At 45.1% G+C, this 24603-nt stretch overlaps 1 protein-coding gene across 2 annotated transcripts in view; it reads right to left on the reverse strand.

Annotated features, from left to right (window-relative positions):
- The window catches only part of LOC130916744 (uncharacterized), a 93298-nt gene that overhangs the window by 47970 nt on the left and 20725 nt on the right, over positions 1–24603 (reverse strand). For both annotated transcript variants that reach the window (XM_057837685.1, XM_057837686.1), the window contains 2 exons: positions 3756–3843; positions 3005–3227 (listed from right to left, as the gene is read on the reverse strand). In XM_057837685.1, coding sequence (XP_057693668.1) covers positions 3005–3227; positions 3756–3843 — 311 coding nt within the window. The remainder of the gene's footprint in view (positions 1–3004; positions 3228–3755; positions 3844–24603) is intronic.

A 24603-nucleotide genomic window follows, 5' to 3' on the forward strand; every position in this document is an offset into this window, starting at 1 on the left:
GAATAATGGAACGCAGCTTGGGCCGATGATTGGTTCTCGTCAGCGAAGCATCTAGAAGGATTTGCTGACTGTGTTCTTAAGTGCTCAGTTTACGTACTAAGTTAATCACAGGATGATAATAATAATAATAATTAAATAAAACCTCCCGACCCCCCCCCCCCCCTCCCAAAAAGAATTTCTCCTCGGATCTACGCAATTCACGTAGGTCGCCCTTTTTGACTTCAAAACGGCGAATTTCGCCGAAAGGTGAGAGATTTTCATGCCTGAAAGGTCATAAAACTACAATAACCAACCTGAAAAGAACTGGACATATATTTGAAAAATTAGTGACTTTCTATTGCCACCAGTTGGCGCTGTAGGGTTGATGCAAATGACCCCTACAGGACCCTCCAGAGTATGACTCTCAACAAGCACGAGACGTTTGGCGCATATATGTTGTATATCTGCCAAGTTATGACTGTTCAAAACTCGTGGAAAGACAAAATGTCAACAGTCATTTTCACTTTCCTGTCTAGACCCTCTACTTCAACGAAACCTTAATATTTTTCATCAGGTACCTGAACACATGTCTTAAGGCTCCCGTGATGCAGGTTTGAGGTCAATAGATTTTTTCCCTTGGAGGAGGAGCCTGTTTCGTAAAAATAAATAAATAAATAAATGCATTTCCTGTTTCCACTAGGGGGCGCTAGGCCTAATGGGTAATATTTCAATGCACTCGTGTTAAGGGTGGGATACCGCACATACATGCCAGATATGAAAAAGATTGAACGTTGTGTCAATGAGCTATTAGTCATTTACTGAATTTGTCAGTTTGACGAAAAAATGGCCGACTTTGGCACCCCGCCCAGGTAAGACCAATGAATGAAAACCTACCGTTTTGAAAATTTAAGATTTCCTATGTCTCTTGAATAGTCTCACCAATTTTGAAGATGATCCAACCTACTCCCTCTGTGACAAGGTCTCAAATGTGCACACTGTTAATCGATAAAAATGTCACATTCGATCCAAAATACCCGATTTCCTGTTGGGTTTGGAATATGGTTGCAAGAGACTTTTTGGAGCAGTTTTGCATAAGGTATCGACTCCCAAAATTTCATTGCTCTATGTTGAAAAAGATATAATAAGAATTGCCTTGTTGAAAAATTCAAGGGGGCACCACTGAGCCATTTTGTTACATCTTTTCATAACGTTGCAAGATTATCGAAATTTACGTAAAGCCGCATGTATGTGCAAAATTTGGTGAGTTATCGTGCATGTTTAGGCCACCAAATGTAAACTGTACTATCACTAACGTGGGTCGTTTTCCGTATGGTAAACAAATGTCGCTCTTGCAATCTGCAAAACATGCAATGCAGAAGTTCCTCCTCCTCGAGGCGGAAAAAAGTCTTCATTCAATACCACTAACCCAGCAGCCATTTAAAACTGCATCACAAAGATTTTTGGAACAAATACGAGGCTGCTGCTAGCGCGAATGCTACAGCTAAACACACATAAACTAAGCTAAAAAACGGGGCTTGTGGCGATAGATAGATGCTGCGGCCTTCTCGGAGTCGGGTTGTTTAGAAATGCATCCCAAAGCCGGTGGTAAACTCCATTTAAGGCTAAACACCGGCAAGGAGACCGATAGTGGACATGTGGCTGTCTTCCGACGGAGCACGCCGGTCTGGCAGGCCGCCGGCGGGGCAGGCAGGCGGCCCGAGCCCGATTGCCCGACGGCGGGAGCTCCGGTGAACACCCCGGTTTTTCGAGCGTTCCCCCACGGCGTGAGGGACGCGAAGCGCGCGCCCCCGTCCAGAGCAGAGCCTTGCCCCGAATACGCCGAGGCGAGACGGCCGGGGCGGGCTGATATAACACCGCTACGAACCACTCATCTCCGGTTCAACTCATCGTGCACTACGGCGGCCGGACGGACTGAAGGGCACAGGCGGGAGGGGATGCTGGACGAGATGTTTTTTTTGTTTTGTTTTGTTTTTTTTACCGAAGTGACCGGGAGCCCAAGCCCTGGATAAAAAAATAATAGGAGTTTATATGACCACCATTCTTCATGAAAAACATGCCGATTATATGAGTTTCATCATGGACTTTTGGACAAGTGATGTCAAGCAAGCATGCTTCGGCACAGTGGTTTGATGCTAATTGTAACATGCACCAAACCCACTCACAAGAATCAGTAATGCATTAAGTACGCTGTAAATTGATGACAAATATTTTTCCCCATCTTGTTTTGAGTGTTTAAAGACTAATTAACAGATGAATGCTCCAGATTTTTCCACTTCCTTGAAGTAAATATTGCCATTTGTTCTTATAAGCCCATACGTCTAAAAAAAAAAAAACCTATTCTTGAACATTTTTTTAGGATTAAGTATAATAATTTATTGCTTCAAATTAGTCTGTTAAGCTTATTTTCATCTAGATATTTTTCTTCAATAAATCTGAGGGAAATATACTTGAAGTGCTGGCAAATAATTTCACTTATTTTCAAAGGTTTACGGTGAAAACAAGGGAATTTAACTAGTTTTAAGGAGGTGTGTTTTTGAAGTGTAGTAATGTTATATGTTAGGAATGGCTTAGTTTTAAACGCATTTTTGTGCAACTTAGGTATTTACTCTGTAAGTAATTGTTGCCAAAAGTTTACCATTACACAATGTCAGACAATCTGTATTTAGATGTTGGAATTTACTACTTGTTCACATTTGATGTTGAAAAAGAGGAGCAATAAATTATATTTTTGCACAGTAGTAATTTCTCTTGTGTATACTTTAAAATTTTACATACATCTTTTAATAGAATTATCGGCTTGACATTATCGGTTATCGGTTGGAACGAGGAGGAAATTATCGGTTATCTGTATCGGTTGAAAAATGTATTATCGTGCGTCACTAATAAAGACAACATATTTTGGCATGAAAGTACTGATTTTTTATGAGGGGCATTGTCCTATATCACAAATAGGCCCAAAAATATTAGGTTTTGTTGATGTCAAAGTTATTATGTTGTGTGTTACCTCTTCAAACGCCCTTTGGTAACGTTCGCCGCGGACAAGCCGGTGGAAATGATTTCGCTTTTGTTGGTGTGGATTCGGGGCTGGAGGAGCTGGAGGGGTTGGAAGGGCTAGAGTGGCTGGAGGGGTTGGAACACGTCTCGCTCTTCCACCCTGGTCCCTCATTCGGATATCAAGCTCTTCGCGCACAACCCTTCTAATCCGCTCGTCCAAATTATTCGTTACACTGAACAGGAAAAAAAACAGTTTATACATAGGACAGAATAAGCTTTCCTCTACTAGGTGTAAATCAATGATTTGCTTTAATTGAATAACTAAGTGTATACACCTAATTTAAATTCCCCTGCTAACATCACCTGTACAATTTTGTTAAATCTTTAAAAGAGGGGGAAAAGACAGAACAGACATCAAATATCCATAAATCCAAATTCTTCTCTTTTAATTCTGTTGCTCAAGTGCCAGAAAGTACCAAAAAAATCAAAACTATAAAAATACTACCATTAACACAAACACCCGAAATCATTACAACTAATAGGTGTTCAGTTTTGTGTACGACATGACTAAAATGCCACAAGAGTTCTGAAAATATAGTCATCAGAATGACTTGTATTTGCATAGACAAACATGATTTAACATTGTTCAATTAAAAAGGTTTTTAAAGAATGAATATACAGCACTCTACAGGTCGTACTACCTTGGCTTGTCAAACAAAGAGGCTGACACTGAACTAATGATGGATGACTTGGGCACTTACCGCTCGACTTCATCGCGGAACTGATATGTAAACGCTCTTAACCTCCCATCGGTGTAATTTATCATGTCACGTTTCAACTCTTCCATGGCTGCAAAGAAAGTGCAAACAACTCCAATGTCTTTCTCATATAGGCAAATACAAGAAAATACAATGCATACTTGATCTTTAATGTCCATTTATCACGTTTGCAAGAATGTCTTTTTCAAGCTATTTTAGTTTGTTCTTTCTGCCTGCCTCTGCAAAAGTGGAACCTCGCTAATACTTGGCCGACTGGTTCCAATTTAAATATCCAATATATGAATATTAATGTTTCAATCTGATAGGCCATTGGTGTGTCTGTGGGCAATGTTTGTCATAAAAGATCTCCCACGGGTGTACATGTAATAATGGCAATTCCTGCGACAGCGTCCCAGCCACACCTCTCAGGCTTAAAACCTTAGCAGTTTCTTTTGAGGGTTCCGAGCAGTGAAGTTACTTTTGGAGGACCTGGGGTGCAAAATTTGAATAAATAAATACAGGTCGGGACTCCAATCTCGCGTCGCCCCGCAGCGGCTCCTCGGCTCTCTCCTGCCTCCGCCTTCCCCTCTCTTCCCTGACTGGGTATCCGCCCTGCGCTCCGTCACGGGTCGCTGGCTGGGCGCCGGTGTATCGGCTGGATGTTGCCTGCTCGGCGGGGGACCCTGCCCTGCTCTGGGCTTGGTGGGCCGCTGGGGGTCCCGTGGCGTGCCAGCTGGGGGGCTGCGGCTGTAGCTCGTGGGCCTGGTGGGCGGACGGGGGTGGGGTTGGTGGTGCGTCCCCTCTTTCCATCCCTGAAGGCAGGGGACCACCCTGGACCCTGGGGGGGAGGGATGGCCCCTTTCGGGCGGAGGGATGGGCTGCGCTGCCGCCACATGGTGTCAACCGGAAATACATCTAGCTGACGATAGCACCAACATATTAATATTTAGTGTAGGCGTTCTATGTATTTCTTGTTGTTGTTTGTGTTTTTTCTTTCTTCTCCTGTGTTTCTTTTCTTCTGTTCCCCCATAGCCCCTTCCTGTCCCATAGCCCCTTCCTGCTCACTGCTTTGTCATAATAAACGAGGTCTGTTGAATGATCACAATGGAAGTATATAATACTCTCAATGTGAAACATTAAAACAGTTCAGACCAACCGGACACTTAAGCTACATTCACACCGGCCGCGTCATTTGCTTGTGGCGCGTCGGGTTTCCATTGAAAGTCAATGTAAACGCGCCAATAGGCGCGTCAAGCTGCCGTCACGCGTCAGGGCGTCGCGATGACGCCAAATCGACTGACGCATGTCAAATTTAACGCGCCGCAAGGAGATGGTTTGGTTGAACTTTTCTGCGGCAGAGTTCGGCGTCGAGAGGGAATCAGCCAATCAAATACGTTTTCTCATTCACGTGACTTTAGCTGCCCCGGAGCCGGAAACCTGCCACCACATCCGGTGAACACAAGTCCAAACATTTCGAACTACTCAGAAAATGGAAGGCGCTTTGATAATTGCTGTGAGTGACCATAAAGTCCTTTACAACACGACGTTGCCAACATAGAAAGACTGGAACAAGAAGGACGCTGCTTGGAGGGAAATAAGCGATGTTCTCAATGTTTCTGGTAAGTACTTAACGCCGCTGCTAACGCAAGCTAACATAAAAAAGGTAGCAAACGCTAAATTACGGGCTACAGTACTTAAAGCCGACAACTCGGACAAAACGGGAAAACTGCTATGCTTATTTGTTTACAATTATTTAGCGGAGCAGCAGCTGGTTCGGCGCTGTTCTTTTTTTTTTTTTTTTTCGGCACAACACCGGTTGACGTGGAAATGCACAATTTTAATGGCGTTCCTTGATAAATTTGTAGCATCGAGAAAGACCTCTACCAATTTCGGTTCGTTTGTATGTGCATAAAGTTTCAAATGCATGTGCATTTAAGGTTTCTGTGCGATATGGAAGCAATTAATAAGGAACAAAAAACTTTTCATATCTGCTCATAGGAATGCCATGACCCCTATATGACACTGACAAATGCAGCATTGTTACTGTATTTTTGTTGTTGTTGTTTTTTTTTATTTACCTATATCTTTTTTTTTTTTTTTTTAACATGAGCCAAGACGAACATAGGAGTTTGATGGGGGACTCCACTCCTTGCATAGAGCCTATCTGTCCTGCGACTTCACCCTCAATGGACTGGCCTCCTGAAATACCAGCCATGGTTCACATCGCAGAAAGGCCAGCCGTTGAGCTCTGTGCTACTCCCCTTCCACCCACAATTAGCTGAGGACCCCTCCTCTCTCACCCCGGCACTCACACCACAAAGGCCGCCTAGTACGTATAAAGTTTATTAATCGACGTAACCGATGTTTGTGTTGGACATGCTAGGATTGTGTTGTAATGGCATGAACCACCTCTTTTTTTTAATACAGGTAAAAAGCGAAAGACGGGAGACTCCGTGGGAGACCAGAAGAATGAGATTATCCAAGCCATTAAATTCAACGGAAACGATGTACCAACCCACAAAATAAACCACTGTCTTCTGGCAATTCAAGAGCTTATCGACACACTTCCAAAGATGAAGCAGCAGGAGCTTCGATTAAAATTGCATCAGCTTGTGTTTTAGTTTGTGAAGGCACACGAGAGCTCTGAGTAGTTATTTTCTTTTAATGTTTTTTGCTGTGTGAATTTTTTCTTCTCCAACTATTGTACTGAGTGTATTTTTGTTGGAATTGTTGTGCATACAGTTAACATTTATGCTTTCCTTACAGTTAGGTACCAGATAGGATAACCTCTGTCTAGTTAGCCTTTCCTTTGTTCTGGGCCATGTGGCCCCCATGTGATCTACTCAATGTCCCATGATGCCTTCCTGACCCCTCCCATCCTATTGTTTTCCCCTGAATAAATAAGGCTGCTTCACAGCAGCTTGGGGGGAGCAGCAACCAACCTCCACAAAAGCTACATCGACTTCCTGCGTGTTCTTTTTAGCCAAGCTAGGTGTACATAAACCTAGCTTCAACTCTTAACATTTTCCTGGTCCTTTCGAGCCGGGACGCAACATATCTGGACGACGCCAGCCAGCAAGAACTATCACTATCAAGTTTCAACTTTTTACTGAGGTGAGGTGATTTTTCTGGTTTGTTGGCGTCCAAGGATTGACACGTTGCCGAAGTACAGCAAAAGAACAAGCGGGAGGTAGGTTTAGTTTTTGTTGTATGAATGTGTGTGTAAAATAGATTAAATTCCTTCGAGCGGTAACTCGTAAAAGCGTACTAAAATAGGTTTTGCAACGGTTTCCTTCGAGCGGTAACTCGTAAAAATTAGGACGGTTCGTATAATCGTTGAGAGCGGTAACTCTCAGAAATTAGGTTTGGTATTCCTTGAGAAGTTACTCATAAATTACTAGGTTTTATACGCGTGTATAAAAGCCTTTCCGAGGGTCTCATCAGGACTTGGAAGAATACCTAAAGGACTTTTGTCTTATAGGGGGTTTAGTTGGGTTTGGTATTCTATCCTTGAGAAGTTACTCAAAAAAGTACTAGGTTTTATACAAGAGTATAAAGGCCCTTTCAAGATTCTCTCAGAACTTGAATAAATACCCGAACGACGGTTAGTCTAATAGGGGGTGTGAATGAGAACGTGTAGTTTGTTTAAACTGCTTCACAGTGTGTGTGTTGCTGAGCACGTGGTTGCTTCTAACATGTGTTTTTCAAATGTGTTTGGTTGCTAATGTAGCTTGTGTTCCTTTGTGTATTTCGTTAGCTAAAACGTTTGCTAGTATGCTCATTTCTGAGTTAAAACGTGTGTAAAACAGTGTTCGACACCAACTTGTAATTGGAGCTAGTGTGTTAGCGTTACACCAAATCGATAACATGGGGAATAAAACAGCAAAGTTTGAACATAATGATTGCATGTATATGAAGGCACATTACCCAGGTTCAGAAAAGTACTTAAAGGAATGGCGAAAAAAGTTTAACTTTAATGGTGAACTGGACTTTGAAGAGATCGAAGTTATTATAAATTGCATCAAGGCGAAAGCATGTGGCAATAGAGATAGACAGAAAAAATTTAGCTTATGTGAGGCGTATAGGTGGCTTTCTGAAGCAAGGAAACGGACAAAGCCAAATGGTATCTTAGCATACAATAAATTTAAAAGGGACAATGTGACTGTGAGATCTAATCAAACTCCTGCTTCTCCGCAGCAGGAGGGGGAATTTGTAAATGGGGAGGTCTCACCTAATGCACAAGAGGCACCCCTCTGTGCTCACGTCTCTACCCCTGTCTGTCCTCCAATATCCAAACTGTATCCAGAGCTTACAATTCAATGTAACACTATGACGCGTAGCCAAATGCAACACAGTTTACCGGAAATGGGAGGAAATCCAATTGTAAGCGATGCATTTCCGATGATTGAAGTTGCGAATCCAAATTGCATTGATGGACGAAATCCCACAATGTTAGTTTATCGTACATGGACCATTGAAGATGTCAAAAAAGCGGTAGACGGTGTCACAAAACCTCAAATTAATGTAAACCATCGTATTGAGGATTTGCAACACTTAATTGAATCTTACCATTTGGACGGTGTAGAAACTCAACAAGTGTATATGACACTTCTAGGCAAAGATTGGGGACATGTCCGAGGTGATTATATTCCCACACGAGGTGAGAATATTTTAGCTCATGATGACAGAGAGCTCGCAAGGAGAATTACCGAATTAAATCAGCGTTTGAGAACCAAATTCAAACGGAGAGGCGATTATAGTGTAATTGGTCAAACAAAACAAAGAAATGATGAATCATTTGAGGATTTTGTTATTCGTATGACCGAAGTTTTTGAACAGCACAGTGGTTTAATGGAAGATTATGATGATGCTGGTCCGTATAGACAACAATTAAAGAATGCTCTACATGCAAACAGCACTAAGAGAATTCATGATTGGATCACGAAAAATCAGATTGGCTATCCAACTAGTACTCTACAAGAGTATATAACAAATGCAATCCATGCTGATAGAAATTGCAAAAAAGAAAACGCAGGTGTATACCTATTTGCAAAAGAAGGTGGTGTTGAAATGTTTTTTCAAGAAGCACACAAAAGAGGGCATAACTCAAGGGGAAAGAGGTTTCCAGAAAAAGGAGATACACATAAGAGAAATTTTGGCAAAGGTCATAGAAGGGGATTTAACGATGAGTGTTGGTTTTGTGGGCAAAAAGGGCACTGGGCTAGAAATTGCAAAAAGCGCCAGAAGAATAATGCAGGACTAGAGTCAATGGAACTGCGAGTAGCTTCAACGCAACTAGCTTCTGGCAAAGATGAATGTAAATTAATAGAGACTAATCTAGCCGATTCGATGAAACTGCAACTAGTTTCACCGCAACTATTTTCTGACGAAGATGACTTCAAATTGGAAGAAAATAGCCCAGCCGACAAATATTGTGACGATTTGTTTTTAAATGACATGCCAAGTAAGCCAGAAATTACATTATGTGTAAATGGCACCCCGATGACGTTTCTCTGTGATTCAGGTTCTTGCAGGACCACATGCTGTGACCCTATTCCAGGTGTGAAACTGAGTGGGGGGAAAGTGATGGTCAGAGCAGCAAATGGTCTCTCTTCCCCCATCCCTGTCTCAAACCACGTACATATGAAAGACCCGAAAGGCCTTTCATGCTCTCTCAGTGTCTTGCTGTATCCTGAATGTCGAGTTAATTTGCTAGGACGCGATGCATTGACAAAATTACAATTGGCCTTAGTACCCACACCATATGGACAATTGTTGATCAAACGGAGACAACAATTACTAGATGGTGATGTTTTTGTTGATTCTAGTTCATCAAATAGTTTGTGTTCCCTCAAAGTAGAAAACGGTGAATGCGACACCCTAATTGGCGAAATGGGCAAAATCAGAACTGTTGAAGAGGATATGCAAACTAAGTTACATGTGTCTACGACATCGCCAGCAAGACATTTGTCTTGTACAGCAAATGTGGCCTTGGAAAGATGTACGACATTAAATTTTTCCACTGTTCTTCCCACAGAAGGTGACGGAAAATCACACAATTGCCAGGAGGTTGCCGACCAATCCACCGAAGCGCAATTAGACCTGACCAATACAGCTTTGCCAGAAGCAGTGGAGTTGTTTGTCAACGGGTCCTCAAAAACAGATTGCATGGGTAAAACTCGAAAACGGTTTGTGGTCGTAACTTTGGATAAAATTCTGAAAGCTGAGTCGCTTCCCAGTTCCTATTCAGCTCAAGATGCGGAGCTTGTGGCGATAACAGAAGCCAGTAAACTAATGAAAGGTGAAAAAGTCACTATTTATACTAATAGTGAAGACGCTTTTTCCTCTGTTCATACTTTTGCGGAATATTGGGACAATAGAGGCGTGATCACTTCCACTGGCAAACCTGTAACACACAAGGACTTGCTCGTCAATCTACTTGATGCGATCAAATTGCCTCAACAATTGGCTGTATGTAAATGTGACGTGCACACCAACGTCACAGACAAGATTGCGAGAGGGAAGGCATTTGCTGACAAAGTAGCAAAATATAAAGCAATGCAACCAATTGCAGACATGGTAACAGCTAAAAATGTTTTGCCTTCACAGTTTGAGGAAGGATAATTTGGATTTGGTATTTAATGTGCATGTACAAAGGTACATGTGGTTTGCTGCACAATAAAAAAAAAATGGTGCAGAAACAAAGACTTGATTTAGCCCTGTGTTTCTGTAATAGATACACAAGGCTAAAGCGGGGGAAAAGTAGATTTATAGTTAATGATAACTTTCCTGTATGAATTTTGTTTGTTTATTTGTTTGTTTGTTAAACAACTTTAAGGGAAATTTTGGGAGTTAAATTCCAAATGCATGTGATTTTAACTTTTGCAAATGGGGTTTATTTATAATTTTGCAAGTATGAATAAAGACAAAACATGCAGATGTGATTGTAATGCAAAGGTTTAGATCTATGCAGAGACAGTTCCTGAATTAGCAGCTAGCATCGGCTAGGGAAGTTTGAAATGGACAGGAATCGAGGCACTGAAATCCAGACAGGAGTTCATCAATGAAAGCAGAAGGAAGCGTTGACCCACATTCTTTGCCGGACCACCTGCTTCAAACTTTTGGTCAGTACGAACACTGGTACCGCAAAAATACTGCTCATCCCCACAGACAATGACATCCACCAGCGCGACCTGAGAGAGCCCTGCCTCGGAGAAGGATGTGGGCCGGCATCACGGCAACAGTTGCTACGGCAGCCATGACGGCACCCATCATCCAACCTGTACTGCCGTGGTGGAGCTGGCAGGATTCACCTGTGGCTAGCGGAGCTGATTGGTGGCCAGTGAGATGGAGAAACATCGTCTATGTGGTTCCTGGGTGGACCATGACGAACTTTATACAAGAACTGACCAACAGCTGCCAAACAAAGATGGGTCTAGGGCTGCAGCTATCGAATATTTTAGTAATCGAGTAATCGACTGAAAATTCTATCAATTAATCGAGTAATCGGATAAAACAAATATATTTTTAGGTGAAGAGCAATTATAAATATACATGAGAAAACAAGACATTTCATCTACTCTTGAACCATTTTCAGTCAATCAATGTCTTTATTTTCGATGTATATTGTTGAAAACCGCCAACAATTGCATCTCAGATGTAACTAGAATTAAAAGACAAATTCACTGCTTTCACTCAAAAAACCTTTAGATCTTATAAAAAAAAATATATATATTTATACCTAAAAATGCCATTACGCTTGATAACACACATCACTTAAAAGTTAGGATTTTTTCCCACCTGTTTCAATTGAATTTCTATTTGTGTCAAGCCATTTTTAAGTTCTAGTTAAGTTTTACGCTACTCTAAACTGTAAGTCCTGATAGGATTTTGTGTTTTTGCAGTGTTCAAGATAAATGTATGATACAGGCTGTATTGGAGCACATTAGGGACCAGTGCTACTTGGTGTTTTATCCAGCAATGACTACTAAGCTAAAACTGATAGTTAGCATTATTGAGTTTTTATTTTACACCCTTATCACTCCACAAAGCTATGTTATGTTAAAGCCTTAATGTAAGACACGTTAGCCACGCATCGAAAGTGGTCTTAATTTATAGAAACCTAGCCCTCCGCAGGGCTAACGTTACGTGAGCTAGTGACTCAGACAGTAACGTTAATCTTTATTTTTTAGCGCTTAGCGCTCTTTATTAGCGCTTAGCGCGCTACTGCTTTAAGATGGCCACTGTTTATTAACGCTGCCCAGACGCGGCAGAGTCTATCACATTGCATCTAGTTCAACATACATGTGATCTCTATGAGACTCCTCAGATGCTACCTGCTACCAACTTAACATCATGCGGGCTAGTTTTTAGCAACGTCGGCGTAGTTTGGAGCGGGTGTCGGCTGCGGAAATGTTTTTTATATTTTTTAATTGCTTCTTCCTCTACGCACGTGACGTCAGCGCGTTGTCCGGCATTAAAAGTAGTCCGAGCGAAATGTGATGCTTAGAGCTGTCAAAATAAACGATTACTCGAGGTGAATAAAATTACTCGGATCAGTTTTTAAACTCGAGTTACTCGAGTTGCTCGAGTATTCGTTTCCGCTCTAGATGGGTCCACTCAAGAGAAGAAAGATGGTATTTTCCTTGGTTTCTTGATGAAGGTCCTGGTCGATTTCGTTTGCCTCCTTGATTCCTTCCATTTCAAAATAAAGTACAGCAAGATTAAACATATATACGTTAATTTTACAGTCCTCTCAACTTGCAACCAAAGCGAAGGGTATATGTGTTGATGTTGCTGATTTATATAATGATTTTGAATTAGATGTTAACTCATGCTTAAGTGTTCCAAGAGTCTCCCAACTGTTTTGTGCTAAATGCTTACTTATGACTGTGTAGTATTAAATTCAGAATAAGTTACTATACATGATGTCTTACGCATTAAATGTTAAACCGGGGGGAAATGTTGGAATTGTTGTGCATAGAGTTAACATTTATGCTTTCCTTATAGTTAGGTACCAGATAGGATAACCTCTGTCTAGTTAGCCTTTCCTTTGTTCTGGGCCATGTGGCCCCCATGTGATCTACTCAATGTCCCATGATGCCTTCCTGACCCCTCCCATCCTATTGTTTTCCCCTGAATAAATAAGGCTGCTTCACAGCAGCTTGGGGGGAGCAACAACCAACCTCCACAAAAGCTACATCGACTTCCTGCGTGTTCTTTTTAGCCAAGCTAGGTGTACATAAACCTAGCTTCAACTCTAACAATTTTGCAGTGGGGAATTATAGTTTAATTTGTACCGAATTCATCTCTTCCAGTCTGGTCTATTATGTATGGTGTAACAAAGGAGTCAAATTACAATCAGACTTAAATGATTTGCAGTGTAGTTCAAAAAAGGGCTTACATAGGTTTTTGCATTCTTCTATGTATATAGGTTTGTTAAAAAAAACATTTCTTTTCAAAATTGTATTCATTCCTACTTCATTTGTTACCTAGTTAGGTATTGTACAGCTACACTCATATTTAGTTACAAGTTGGGTTTTCATTTATTATACCATAAATTCTATTTCCATTTATATGAACATTATAACATCAGGCATTAACTAAAAAATAGTAGTTATTTTCTTTTAATTTTTTTACTGTGTGATTTTTTTAATTCTACAACTATTGTACTGTGTGTATTTTGCAGTGGAGAATTATAGTTTAATTAGTACCGAATTGATCTCTTGCAGTCTGCTCTATTATGTATGGTGTATCAAAGGAGTCTAATTACACTCAGACTTAAATGATTTGCAGTGGAGTTGAAAAATGGCTTACATAGGTTTTTGCATTCTTCTATGTACATAGGTTTGTTAAAAAAAACATTTCTTTTCAAATTATATTCATTCTTACTTCATTTGTTACCTAGTTGGGTATTGTACAGCTGCACTCATAGTTAGTTACAACTTGGGTTTTCATTTATTATACCATAAATTATATTTCCATTTACAGTGCCTTGCAAAAGTATTCGGCCCCCTTGAATCTTGCAACCTTTCGCCACATTTCAGGCTTCAAACATAAAGATATTAAATTTAATTTTTTTGTCAAGAATCAACAACAAGTGGGACACAATCGTGAAGTGGAACAACATTTATTGGATAATTTAAACTTTTTTAACAAATAAAAAACTGAAAAGTGGGGCGAGCAATATTATTCGGCCCCTTTACTTTCAGTGCAGCAAACTCACTCCAGAAGTTCAGTGAGGATCTCTGAATGATCCAATGTTCTCCTAAATGACCGATGATGATAAATAGAATCTGCCTGTGTGTAATCAAGTCTCCGTATAAATGCATAGTCTCAGGCAGGGGTCGCGTTAACCGAATATTTTCCGTCGTTGACCGGTTTTTTAAAACGGTGACGGAAAAAACTGAAGTCCGTCCGTCATTTTGACAGGATGAAATTCACACCCAAGACCACAGGGTGGCATATTAACTCATTCACTCCCAGCCATTTTCACCGGAGCAAGGCCCTTCGCTCCCGGCCATTTTACTGGATTTTGACTGATTTTGCACGGCCCACAAAAAATTCTGTTCTATTGCTATATAAACATGGAACCCACCAAAAGAAAGATTAGACTCTCTTTTTTCAGCAGAAAAAAAAAGTAAGTTCATACGTTATTTCATTCTTTAGAAATCAGCATTAGAAAATAGCTTAGTTTGAGCATTTTTCCAATTTCTGATGAAAAAACGGAGAAAATGAGCTTTTTGTAAACGCAAAAATTTCAAACATAATTTTGACTTTAACACGGCTATTTTTTGCTTCAGTGTCATCCCAAACATTTGAATAATGTTTTCCTTTTACAAAATAACATGAACAACCAGCCAAATAGAGCTTTTCATAGCAAAGTAACAATTTATTCACACTTACCTAAATGAGAGATGACGTTTGGTGGCTGCGACAGCGGTTAAACTTTTCCCTCATTGCCGACTGTCTCGTAAAGATGGATTTTTTTTACAGTCTTTTTTTGTGGTGACCACTGTCTCGTTCACCAGGGGAACTTATGTTCCTGGGGGGGAACTGGTTTGGCCGTGCGCGTTTCCGTGCAGGACCCTCGAGCGTGCGGTGGACATGAGCAGCAAGCTGCGGAGGGGCTCTGCTAGCTTCCCTAATAAAGTTGTACTGTTTGAATTGAGTTGTGGGCTCTTAACAAATGCGCTACTGCCCTCCAGTGGCCAGTTTTATTGCTTTAAAATGAGTTTTGAGGCTTGTTTTTTGTTTTGGCGATAGATCGAAAGCTCTAGATGCTTCTTGTACAAAAAAACGCAAAAGAAGTATGTTAGAAAGGTTCCTGTTTATCAGTTCGTTCCTGTGGTAACCGCCGCTTCCTGTTTTTTGTACTACGTCACGCGCGCGGTGCATTGTGGGATTGAGAGTAGCGTAGTGGCGCGAGTAGCACCAGGTGCAGTTCGGAAGAGTGCAGCCACCTGTAAAGACGTGTGCGAGGGAAAGTCATTCCGTGTGCGTCATTGAATGAACAACCACACACAAACACCTATATATATATATATATGCCTAGTCAAGTTCCCTCCCCGCACACATACTGTATTGGATCCACAACACACCCAAACTCCTCACACACCTATATCCTCACACGCAGCTAATTACACACACTCAGCTAGTCTTCTTCCTCCTATCAAGTGCCTATTTGTAAATAGTTCTGCCTGTTGCCACCCTGCTGCCTGTATATAGTTGCCAATCTGTTGTCAAGTTGGATTAAAGATGAAAGGACCAACTCCGCTCTCAGCTCTTGTGTTCTGACCGACACCCCGGGGCGAACGGACCATAACCCAAATTGAACCAGAAACCTATACAGTCCACAATCTGCCTCTCCAACACATTTTGGTCCTTCGAGCCGGATTGGTCCGTTTACCTTGGAAAAGATGGAGTTCGAAGCCAGTGGAGCACGGCCCAAGCGGTGGACACGCCCACCAACCCACCTAGATGACTACGAGGTCAATTATACATGGCACAGGCAGCGAGACAGGCAGACACATGAGCTAGTGTGGCCAGCTCAAGAGGAACGATCAGACGAGATGATCCCCCACCGTTCCAGCCCTCCTCACCACGACAAGTACCACCGGCGGGATGCTGATTTCCACGAGGCGGACCTGTACAACCCAGAAGGGCAGCGTTACAGTCCGGAAACACAGCTAGCCCACCCAAGGCATCTTTCGAGAGCGTCCAGGGCCAGCGGTCGAGAGCCACCTACACCTCATCCTGTTTCGTCAAGCACCATGATAAGAGAAGAACTTCAGAGCGGCTTGCTACACCAATCACAGCACGCTGTACAAGTTGACGTAGCTGCACTCAACTCGCTTCAAGAAGAAATGCGCAAGTTAGCCCAGGCCGTGTCAAGTCTCCAGCGAGCTTCACAGCACTCGGCCCCAAACCAGAGGGAAACCACTCCTCCTCAAGTTGAAGATGAAGAGGACTGGCCGGAACCTCCACCATGGCCCGACCAAGCGGACAGAGAAGAACAGTCGGCTCAGCCCACAACCGAGCGATTAGACCAGCTAATCGTACAACTCCAGCAGCTAAAGAGTCGCGCCATGGCAGACAACAACGCTGAAGCATCGTCACAAGAGGTCGGGCCACCTCCCCACTTCAAAACCCAGCAATCTAGCAGCAACCTCCGGATCTCCAGTTCGCCAGCAGCGCGGTCTTACCAGTCTGTGAAGCAACCACCTCTCCAGCAAAGGTACCAACCTACACCAGTTCGAGCTACGCCCTACGCCGCGCCCTATACACCCGGACCGCTGCCGAATATACATCAGCCTGTGTATGCACAACAGCTGCCTTCGATCTCACCCTCCTACGCAGCCAGTTATGTTCCATCAGGGCCAAACCAAACAGCAGTTCCGCCGCAGCAGCCACCGTGGAGGTATGGACAGAGCCAGCAAGCCCCGGTACCACTTCATTCCGGCATGGTAGCCAGAACAGAACAGACCTACAGGGGGCCACACCCATCCATACCCTACTTCAGCCATCGCGACCCATGCGAGTTTGCACGCTTAAAGATCGCGCTGGAGAACCTACTGCCAACGGACGGAACCGAGCTGTTCAAGTACCAGATACTTGTTGACCACCTAAAGCTTGAAGAGGCAAAGTTGATAGCGGACTCCTATCTCAACTCACCTACCCCCTACAGTGACACGATGTTGGCGCTAAATGAGAAATTTGGTCAACCTCACAAAATAGCCCTAAGTAAGATAGCGAGCGTCCTCGACTCACCAGACGTTCGCCGTGGTGACATTGCAGCGTTCGAGCGGTTCGCCCTCCATGTTCAATCCTTGGTCGGTCTCCTGAAGACACTGGGCGCTGACGGAGAAGCAGAACTTCGCTGTGGGTCTCATGTGGCAAGACTGCTTGGCAAGCTTCCTCCAGAACAACGAGCAGACTTCCGGCGAAGCACCCTCCGACAGCCAGGTACTGTGCCCACTCTCCTTGAACTAGCTAATTGGCTGAAACATGAAGCGTGGTGTCAAGATTTCGATGAGCCACCTACAGGGCAAAGGGAGAGACATGCAGTCAAGTCTGACAGTCGCCAACGACCAAGAACTGTTACCGTCCTCCATGGATCCAAGGGCCCCGAAGACGACAACGTCAGAACCGAGGCCGCCAAGAGGAACAAAGGAAGAAACAAGCATTACTGCCCCTTCTGTGACAACGACGAGCACTTCCTCAGTCAGTGCCCAGAAGTCACCAAGCTGAGCAAAGAAAGACTCACAGAATGGATTAAGGCAAATAACAGGTGCTGGCGCTGTGCTAGGCCTCACCAAGCTGCACAGTGTGACCTGAAGAAGCCTTGTGGTCTGTGTCAAGGTAAGCACCTACAGGTCCTTCATGAAGTCAACGACCGCCGATCGCAACCCTCAAGCAGTGAAGATGGCTGTCAAAGGACCCCGGCCACTGAGGTACTGTACGTCGATCGCCATCTGCAAGATCACAGAGTCTTATTGAAGTGTGTCCAAGTGCTCCTACGTCATGGCAAACGTACCATAGCCACGTACGCAATCTTGGACGACGGGTCCGAAAGAACAATGCTCCTGTCAGCAGCTGCAAGAGAGCTCGGTCTACGAGGCACCCGAGAGGACCTTCCCCTGAGGACAATCAGGCAAGACGTCCAAACTCTCTCTGGCTCCTCCGTGTCTTTCCATATCTCTCCAGTTGCCAACCCCAAGACCAGCTTCAGAGTCTCCAAAGCTTTCACCGCATCTCGCCTTGGTCTGGCCGAACAGTCGTATCCGATGGACAGGCTGCAGAAGAGGTACCCACATCTGGCTGGTATACCAATCACATCCTTCCAGAACGCAAACCCGCTGGTCCTGATCGGGTCCGATCATCCGCACCTGATCACCGCCATCGAACCAGTCCGACTTGGTCGACCAGGTGGGCCTGCTGCAATTCGCACCAGACTGGGCTGGGCACTCCAAGGCCCAGCAAAGTTTGTCCAGCAGTCCTTGCATCCACAGCAGTGTCTACTGACATCAGTGTCGCCACTCGACGCAGAACTGTATAAGCACGTCGAAAGGCTGTGGCAGCTAGACACACTCCCTTTCAGAAGCGAGAAAGTCGTAACCAGGTCTAAGCAAGATGAAGCGGCAGTGGCGCTGTTGGAGGAAAAGACCATCCGTTTGGAGGTGGCAGGGATCCTTCGATATGCCACACCCCTTCTGAGAAAAAAAGACATGCCTGTGCTTTATGCCCCCAAAGAAGCCGTTCTGCCAAGTCTCCGAAGTACAGAACGACGGCTGGCTAAAGACCCAGAGTTCGCTCGGGCATACAGTGCGGAAATTCAGAAGTTGGTGGACGCGGGCTCAGTCGCCAAGCTTCGTCCTGACCAAGTTAACCAAGGGGGAGAAGAGTGGTACATCCCGCACCACATGGTGAGTCATCACGGTAAGAACCGAATCGTCTACAACTGCTCATATCGGTTCAGAGGCCAGAGCCTGAATGACTCACTGCTGCCGGGGCCAACCCTTGGCTCCTCACTCCTGGGAGTGCTGCTGCGCTTCCGCGAGCACACCGTCGCCCTTAGTGCCGACATCAAGGGGATGTTTCATCAAGTTCGACTCCTCCCTGAAGACTGTCCACTGCTCCGGTTTGTCTGGCGTGATGTGACCAAAGACGGGCCCCTAGAGGTGCTGGAGTGGCAAGTCCTACCATTTGGCACCACCTGCAGTCCGTGCTGCGCCACCTTCGCCCTACAACGACACGTTTTCGCAAACAGTCAGCAGCAAGATGACGTGAAGTTTTCCGTCAAAAGGTGCTTCTACGTGGACAACCTGCTGCAGAGCCTTCCTACCCCGGCGGAGGCCAAAGACCTGGTAGACAAACTTCGAGACCTTCTAGCAACAGGTGGATTCAACCTACGCCAGTGGGCAAGTAACGTGCCAAGCGTCGTTGAACATCTACCTCCAGAAGCCAGGTCAGAGAGTTTTGAGCTCTGGCTCGCCCAGGATCGAGCAGACTCCACTGAATCCACACTTGGACTCAGTTGGAATTGTCAAAGAGACCTTCTGAGCTACAAGCACCGACCCATCGAGTACGGCGTCCCAACAATGAGGAACATCTACAGAGTCTTGGCCAGTCAGTATGACCCTCTGGGATTCCTCCTCCCGTACACGACTCGAGCCAAGATGCTGGTCCGACGCCTTTGGGAGAAGCACAGAGATTGGGATGACCCACTTCTCCCTCAAGACCTCCTGCAGGCATGGAACAGCTGGGAGCAAGAGTTGCACCTTCTCCCCCAAGTCAGCCTACCACGAGCATATCTACCAGCCGAAGTAGATGAGTCGAGCGTCGTCAGAGAGGTCCATGTTTTCTCTGACGCTTCAGAGCAAGCTTACGGTGCGGTGGCATACTTGAGGACAATCGACAAGCAAGGTCAGGTACATCTTTCCTTCCTACTTGCTCGCTCTAAAGTTGCACCCAAGCGTCTGCTTTCCATGCCCAGGTTGGAGCTGTGTGGAGCTGTTGCAGGAGCACAGCTGGCTTAGCTCCTTGAAAGAGAACTCACGCTCAAGGTTGCCAAGACAGTCCTCTGGACAGACTCCACTACCGTGTTGGCATGGCTGCAGTCCGAGTCTTGTCGCTTCAAGGTCTTCGTCGGCACCAGAGTGGCCGAAATCCAAGAACTCACTAGCCCCCAGTCCTGGCGCTACGTAGATTCTGAGAGAAACCCTGCTGATGACATCACAAGGGGCAAGAGTCTACAAGAGCTGGTGAAGCCAAACAGATGGAGTCAAGGTCCTCCATTCCTCCTTCAACCACCAGAAAAATGGCCAGTCCTGTCAAGTGGAGTCCAGAACAAGGATGTCTCAGAACTGAGGAAGTCGACCTTCTGTGGTACCATCGCAACCAAAGCCAGCGCCGTATGGGCCGAGCAGCACGACACTTGGCAGGTACTGCTAGAAGCTACAGTGCAGGAGCTTCATGGGGCGGCAGATCAGAGCAGCAATCCCACCGCTGAAGATTACCGCAAAGCAGAGGGGCTCATCCTCCAGCGAGCCCAACAAGAGAGTTTTCCAGATGAGGTGAGACTCCTAAAAGTCGGCAAACCTGTCTCATCCTGCAGCAGACTGATCACCTTATCGCCGGAGATGGACAGCGAAAGACAGCTCATCTGTGTCGGAGGACGGTTACGCCGCGCCGAGAGCTTGGAACCATCAGCTGTTCATCCAGTCGTGCTGGACGCAAGCCACCCTTCTACCAGACTGCTCATTCAGGACTACGACAGTCGTCTGCATCATCCTGGACCAGAGAGAGTCTTCGCAGAAATACGACGTTCCTACTGGATCCTGAGAGGTCGGGAAGCCGTACGTCGCTACCAGCACTCCTGTCCGGAATGTCGCCGCTGGAAGGCCAAACCTGCGATTCCCAAAATGGCTGACCTACCACCGGCGCGACTGCGACTCTTCAAACCAGCCTTCTTCTCGACAGGAATGGACTGCTTTGGGCCCTTCCAAGTTAAAGTGGGAAGACGCACCGAGAAGAGGTGGGGTATTATATTCAAGTGTCTCACAACCAGGGGTGTGCACTTGGATCTCCTGAACACACTCGACGTCGACTCGTTCCTGATGGCCCTCAGAAGGTTCATCGCACGTCGAGGAACGCCAGCAGAGTTATATTCCGACCAGGGAACCAACTTCCGTGGCGGAGAAAGAGAGCTCCGACAATCATTCGCTGCCATGTCTCCAGACCTTCAAGAGCAGCTAGCCAAGCAGAAGATCAGCTTCCACTTCAACCCTCCTGCAGCGCCACACTTCGGGGGAGTGTGGGAAAGGGAAATTCGGTCGGTGAAAGCTGCCCTCTATCCCACAGTGGGAGCCCAACCAGTCCCAGAGGAAGTGCTACGAACCGTGCTTCTCGAAGTGGAAGGGATCCTCAATTCAAAGCCACTGGGACTGTGTATCCAGAGACTGCCCTCCTGAGCCGCCGTCGTTGGAAGCACTCACAAATCCTGGCGAACCACTTCTGGTCAAGCTTCCTGAGGAACTACCTCCCCAGCCTGCAAATTCGTCAGAAGTGGCAGTCAACGCGAGCCATCATCACCGAGGGAGCTGTCGTGATGCTGGTAGACCCGCAGTCACCTCGAGCGACGTGGCCAGTGGGACGCGTCACCAGTGTCAACCCAAGCGCCGATGGACAGGTACGCTCTGCTGTCGTGAGGGTCGGCGACAAGGAGTACACCCGACCAGTGGCCAGGTTAGTCACACTTCCAGCTGTCTCAGCCGACAACGAGGAGGACAATGCAGCCGACAAGAATTCAGCGTAAGACTGTAAAGACCTGGTCACCTTTCTTAAGAGCGAATGTACTTCATACATTCGGGGGCGGCTGTTAGAAAGGTTCCTGTTTATCAGTTCGTTCCTGTGGTAACCGCCGCTTCCTGTTTTTTGTACTACGTCACGCGCGCGGTGCATTGTGGGATTGAGAGTAGCGTAGTGGCGCGAGTAGCACCAGGTGCAGTTCGGAAGAGTGCAGCCACCTGTAAAGACGTGTGCGAGGGAAAGTCATTCCGTGTGCGTCATTGAATGAACAACCACACACAAACACCTATATATATATATATGCCTAGTCAAGTTCCCTCCCCGCACACATACTGTATTGGATCCACAACACACCCAAACTCCTCACACACCTATATCCTCACACGCAGCTAATTACACACACTCAGCTAGTCTTCTTCCTCCTATCAAGTGCCTATTTGTAAATAGTTCTGCCTGTTGCCACCCTGCTGCCTGTATATAGTTGCCAATCTGTTGTCAAGTTGGATTAAAGATGAAAGGACCAACTCCGCTCTCAGCTCTTGTGTTCTGACCGACACCCCGGGGCGAACGGACCATAACCCAAATTGAACCAGAAACCTATACAGTCCACAATCTGCCTCTCCAACAACGTATAAATACGTAATCGGGATACTGAAGCATTTGGAAATAGAACGTATTTATACGGTTCCGGGAGCAAATGAGTTAATTAGCTATTGTCTCTCTTAATGCATGACGTCGTTGGCTATTCTGTCAGAATATTGTAGCGTCACCGTGGTCTGGCGGCAGCACCGTGATTGACACATCAACGCGAGGTTCTTATTGGTGCACCCGGTGTGCCAGCGCGTCATCCAATTGGTGGACTAGATTGTCGCCTGTGTATAGACAAGTTTCCGAGGTACTTCCGGTTTACTTCCTTATGTCTTCCTTCCCCTTCCGTTTCCGCCTGTTTACCGTTGAAGTCAATGGTGGTGGAATCGAAGTTGGGAGGTCTTTGTACAAGATCCCGGGAATGTTATTTTGATGTAGGCGGGTGGAGAACCAAGCCAAGGCCTCCATGCTTCGTACCATGTCGATTTCCAAACCATGGGTGCTCGTACTCATCATACAGGTGGGAGGGAAGGAGATGGACAAAACTGACAGCTCCTGCAGTCATGCCCCCGCTGTTATGGAAGGTAATGTGCTCTAAAAATACGAAACCTAAAATCTGGCGCATGAAACGACTTGTTGCCTTTGCTATTGATATTACGACGATGATTGTAATTACGAAGTTTAATCATTTTTACAACAACTAGCTTCTGCTACTGCTGCTAGCCGCCTGTTGCTAATCGTGTTTGAATGCACTGCTACTCGACCGGACCGGAAGTGCGAAGCAGACATTTTCCAAGATGGCGGCGCCCGTATTTCGCTCAGGAAACTTGTCTATAGACCCCAATCACATGGCGTCACAACTCCGCCCCCTGACTGGTGCAGCCATATTGTCCGTCAGCTCGTCGTGTTTACACATTACCGCTACGTACATGCCTCCTATTACGGCGTGTTTTTCTGCTCGTTAACATTAATAATCAAAATGGCGAAGGCGTGTGTGGCGGTTGGTTGCAGTAACAGAGAAGATAGACGGAGAGACATGAAGTTCTACTGTATTCTGAGAGACTCGAAGAGGAGAGCGAGATGGACTGCTGTAATTCGACAAGAAATCTGGGCACCAAACGATCCACAGACTATGTAGTAGTCATTTTATATCTGGTAAGATGCATTTAATATATATTTAGAAGATTTTGGGCTGACAACCACAATTAAGATCATTGTGTGACGTTGGTGATTGGGGTCTATATAGTTGCCTCTTTTTCTTTGGGAGTGGAGTTGTTTTGTTGGTGTTGTTGGCGGTAAGCAGAGTAAAAAGAGGGAGAAAAATACAACTTCCGTGTCTAATTTTTCGCCGCCAAGCAAGCGTTACAATATTAATTTAAAATGAATGAAAACTAAATACTATTGAATATGTCATCATTATCATTTTACAAATTTAAGTGACTGGTAAAAATAGATTATGACTGGATTTTTATGACCCTGTCAGTCAAAATGACAGACAACGAAAATGTCTAGCGCAACCTCTGGTCTCAGGGTCACAGGTCTCACCTGTGTGTAATCAAGTCTCCGTAAAAATGCACCTGCTCTGTGATAGTCTCAGGGTTCTGTTTAAAGTGCATAGAGCATTATGAAAACCAAGGAACACACCAGGCAGGTCCGAGATACTGTTTAAAGCCAGATTTGGATACAAAAATATTTCTCAAGCTTTAAACATCTCAAGGAGCACTGTGCAAGCCATCATATTGAAATGGAAGCAGCATCAGACCACTGCAAATCTACCAAGATCCGGCCGTCCTTCCAAACATTCTTCTCAAACAAGGAGAAAACTGATCAGAGATGCAGCCAAGAGGCCCATGATCACTCTGGATGAACTGCAGAGATCTACAGCTGAGGTGGGAGAGTCTTTCCATAGGACAACAATCCACACTGCACAAATCTGGCCTTTATGGAAGAGTGGCAAGAAGAAAGTCATTTCTCAAAGATATCCATAGAAAGTCTCGTTTAAAGTTTGCCACAAGCCACCTGGGAGACACACCAAACATGTGGAAGAAGGTGCTCTGGTCAGATGAAACCAAAATTGAACTTTTTGGCCACAATGCAAAACGATATGTTTGGCGTAAAAGCAACACAGCTCATCACCCTGAACACACCATCCCCACTGTCAAACATGGTGGTGGCAGCATCATGGTTTGGGCCTGCTTTTCTTCAGCAGGGACAGGGAAGATGGTTAAAATTGACGGGAAGATGGATGCAGCCAAATACAGGAACATTCTGGAAGAAAACCTGTTGGTATCTGCACAAGACCTGAGACTGGGACGGAGATTTATCTTCCAACAGGACAATGATCCAAAACATAAAGCCAAATCTACAATGGAATGGTTCAAAAATAAACGTATCCAGGTGTTAGAATGGCCAAGTCAAAGTCCAGACCTGAATCCAATCGAGAATCTGTGGAAAG

Source organism: Corythoichthys intestinalis, chromosome 5, assembly GCF_030265065.1.
Source record: "Corythoichthys intestinalis isolate RoL2023-P3 chromosome 5, ASM3026506v1, whole genome shotgun sequence".
NCBI lineage: Eukaryota > Metazoa > Chordata > Actinopteri > Syngnathiformes > Syngnathidae > Corythoichthys > Corythoichthys intestinalis.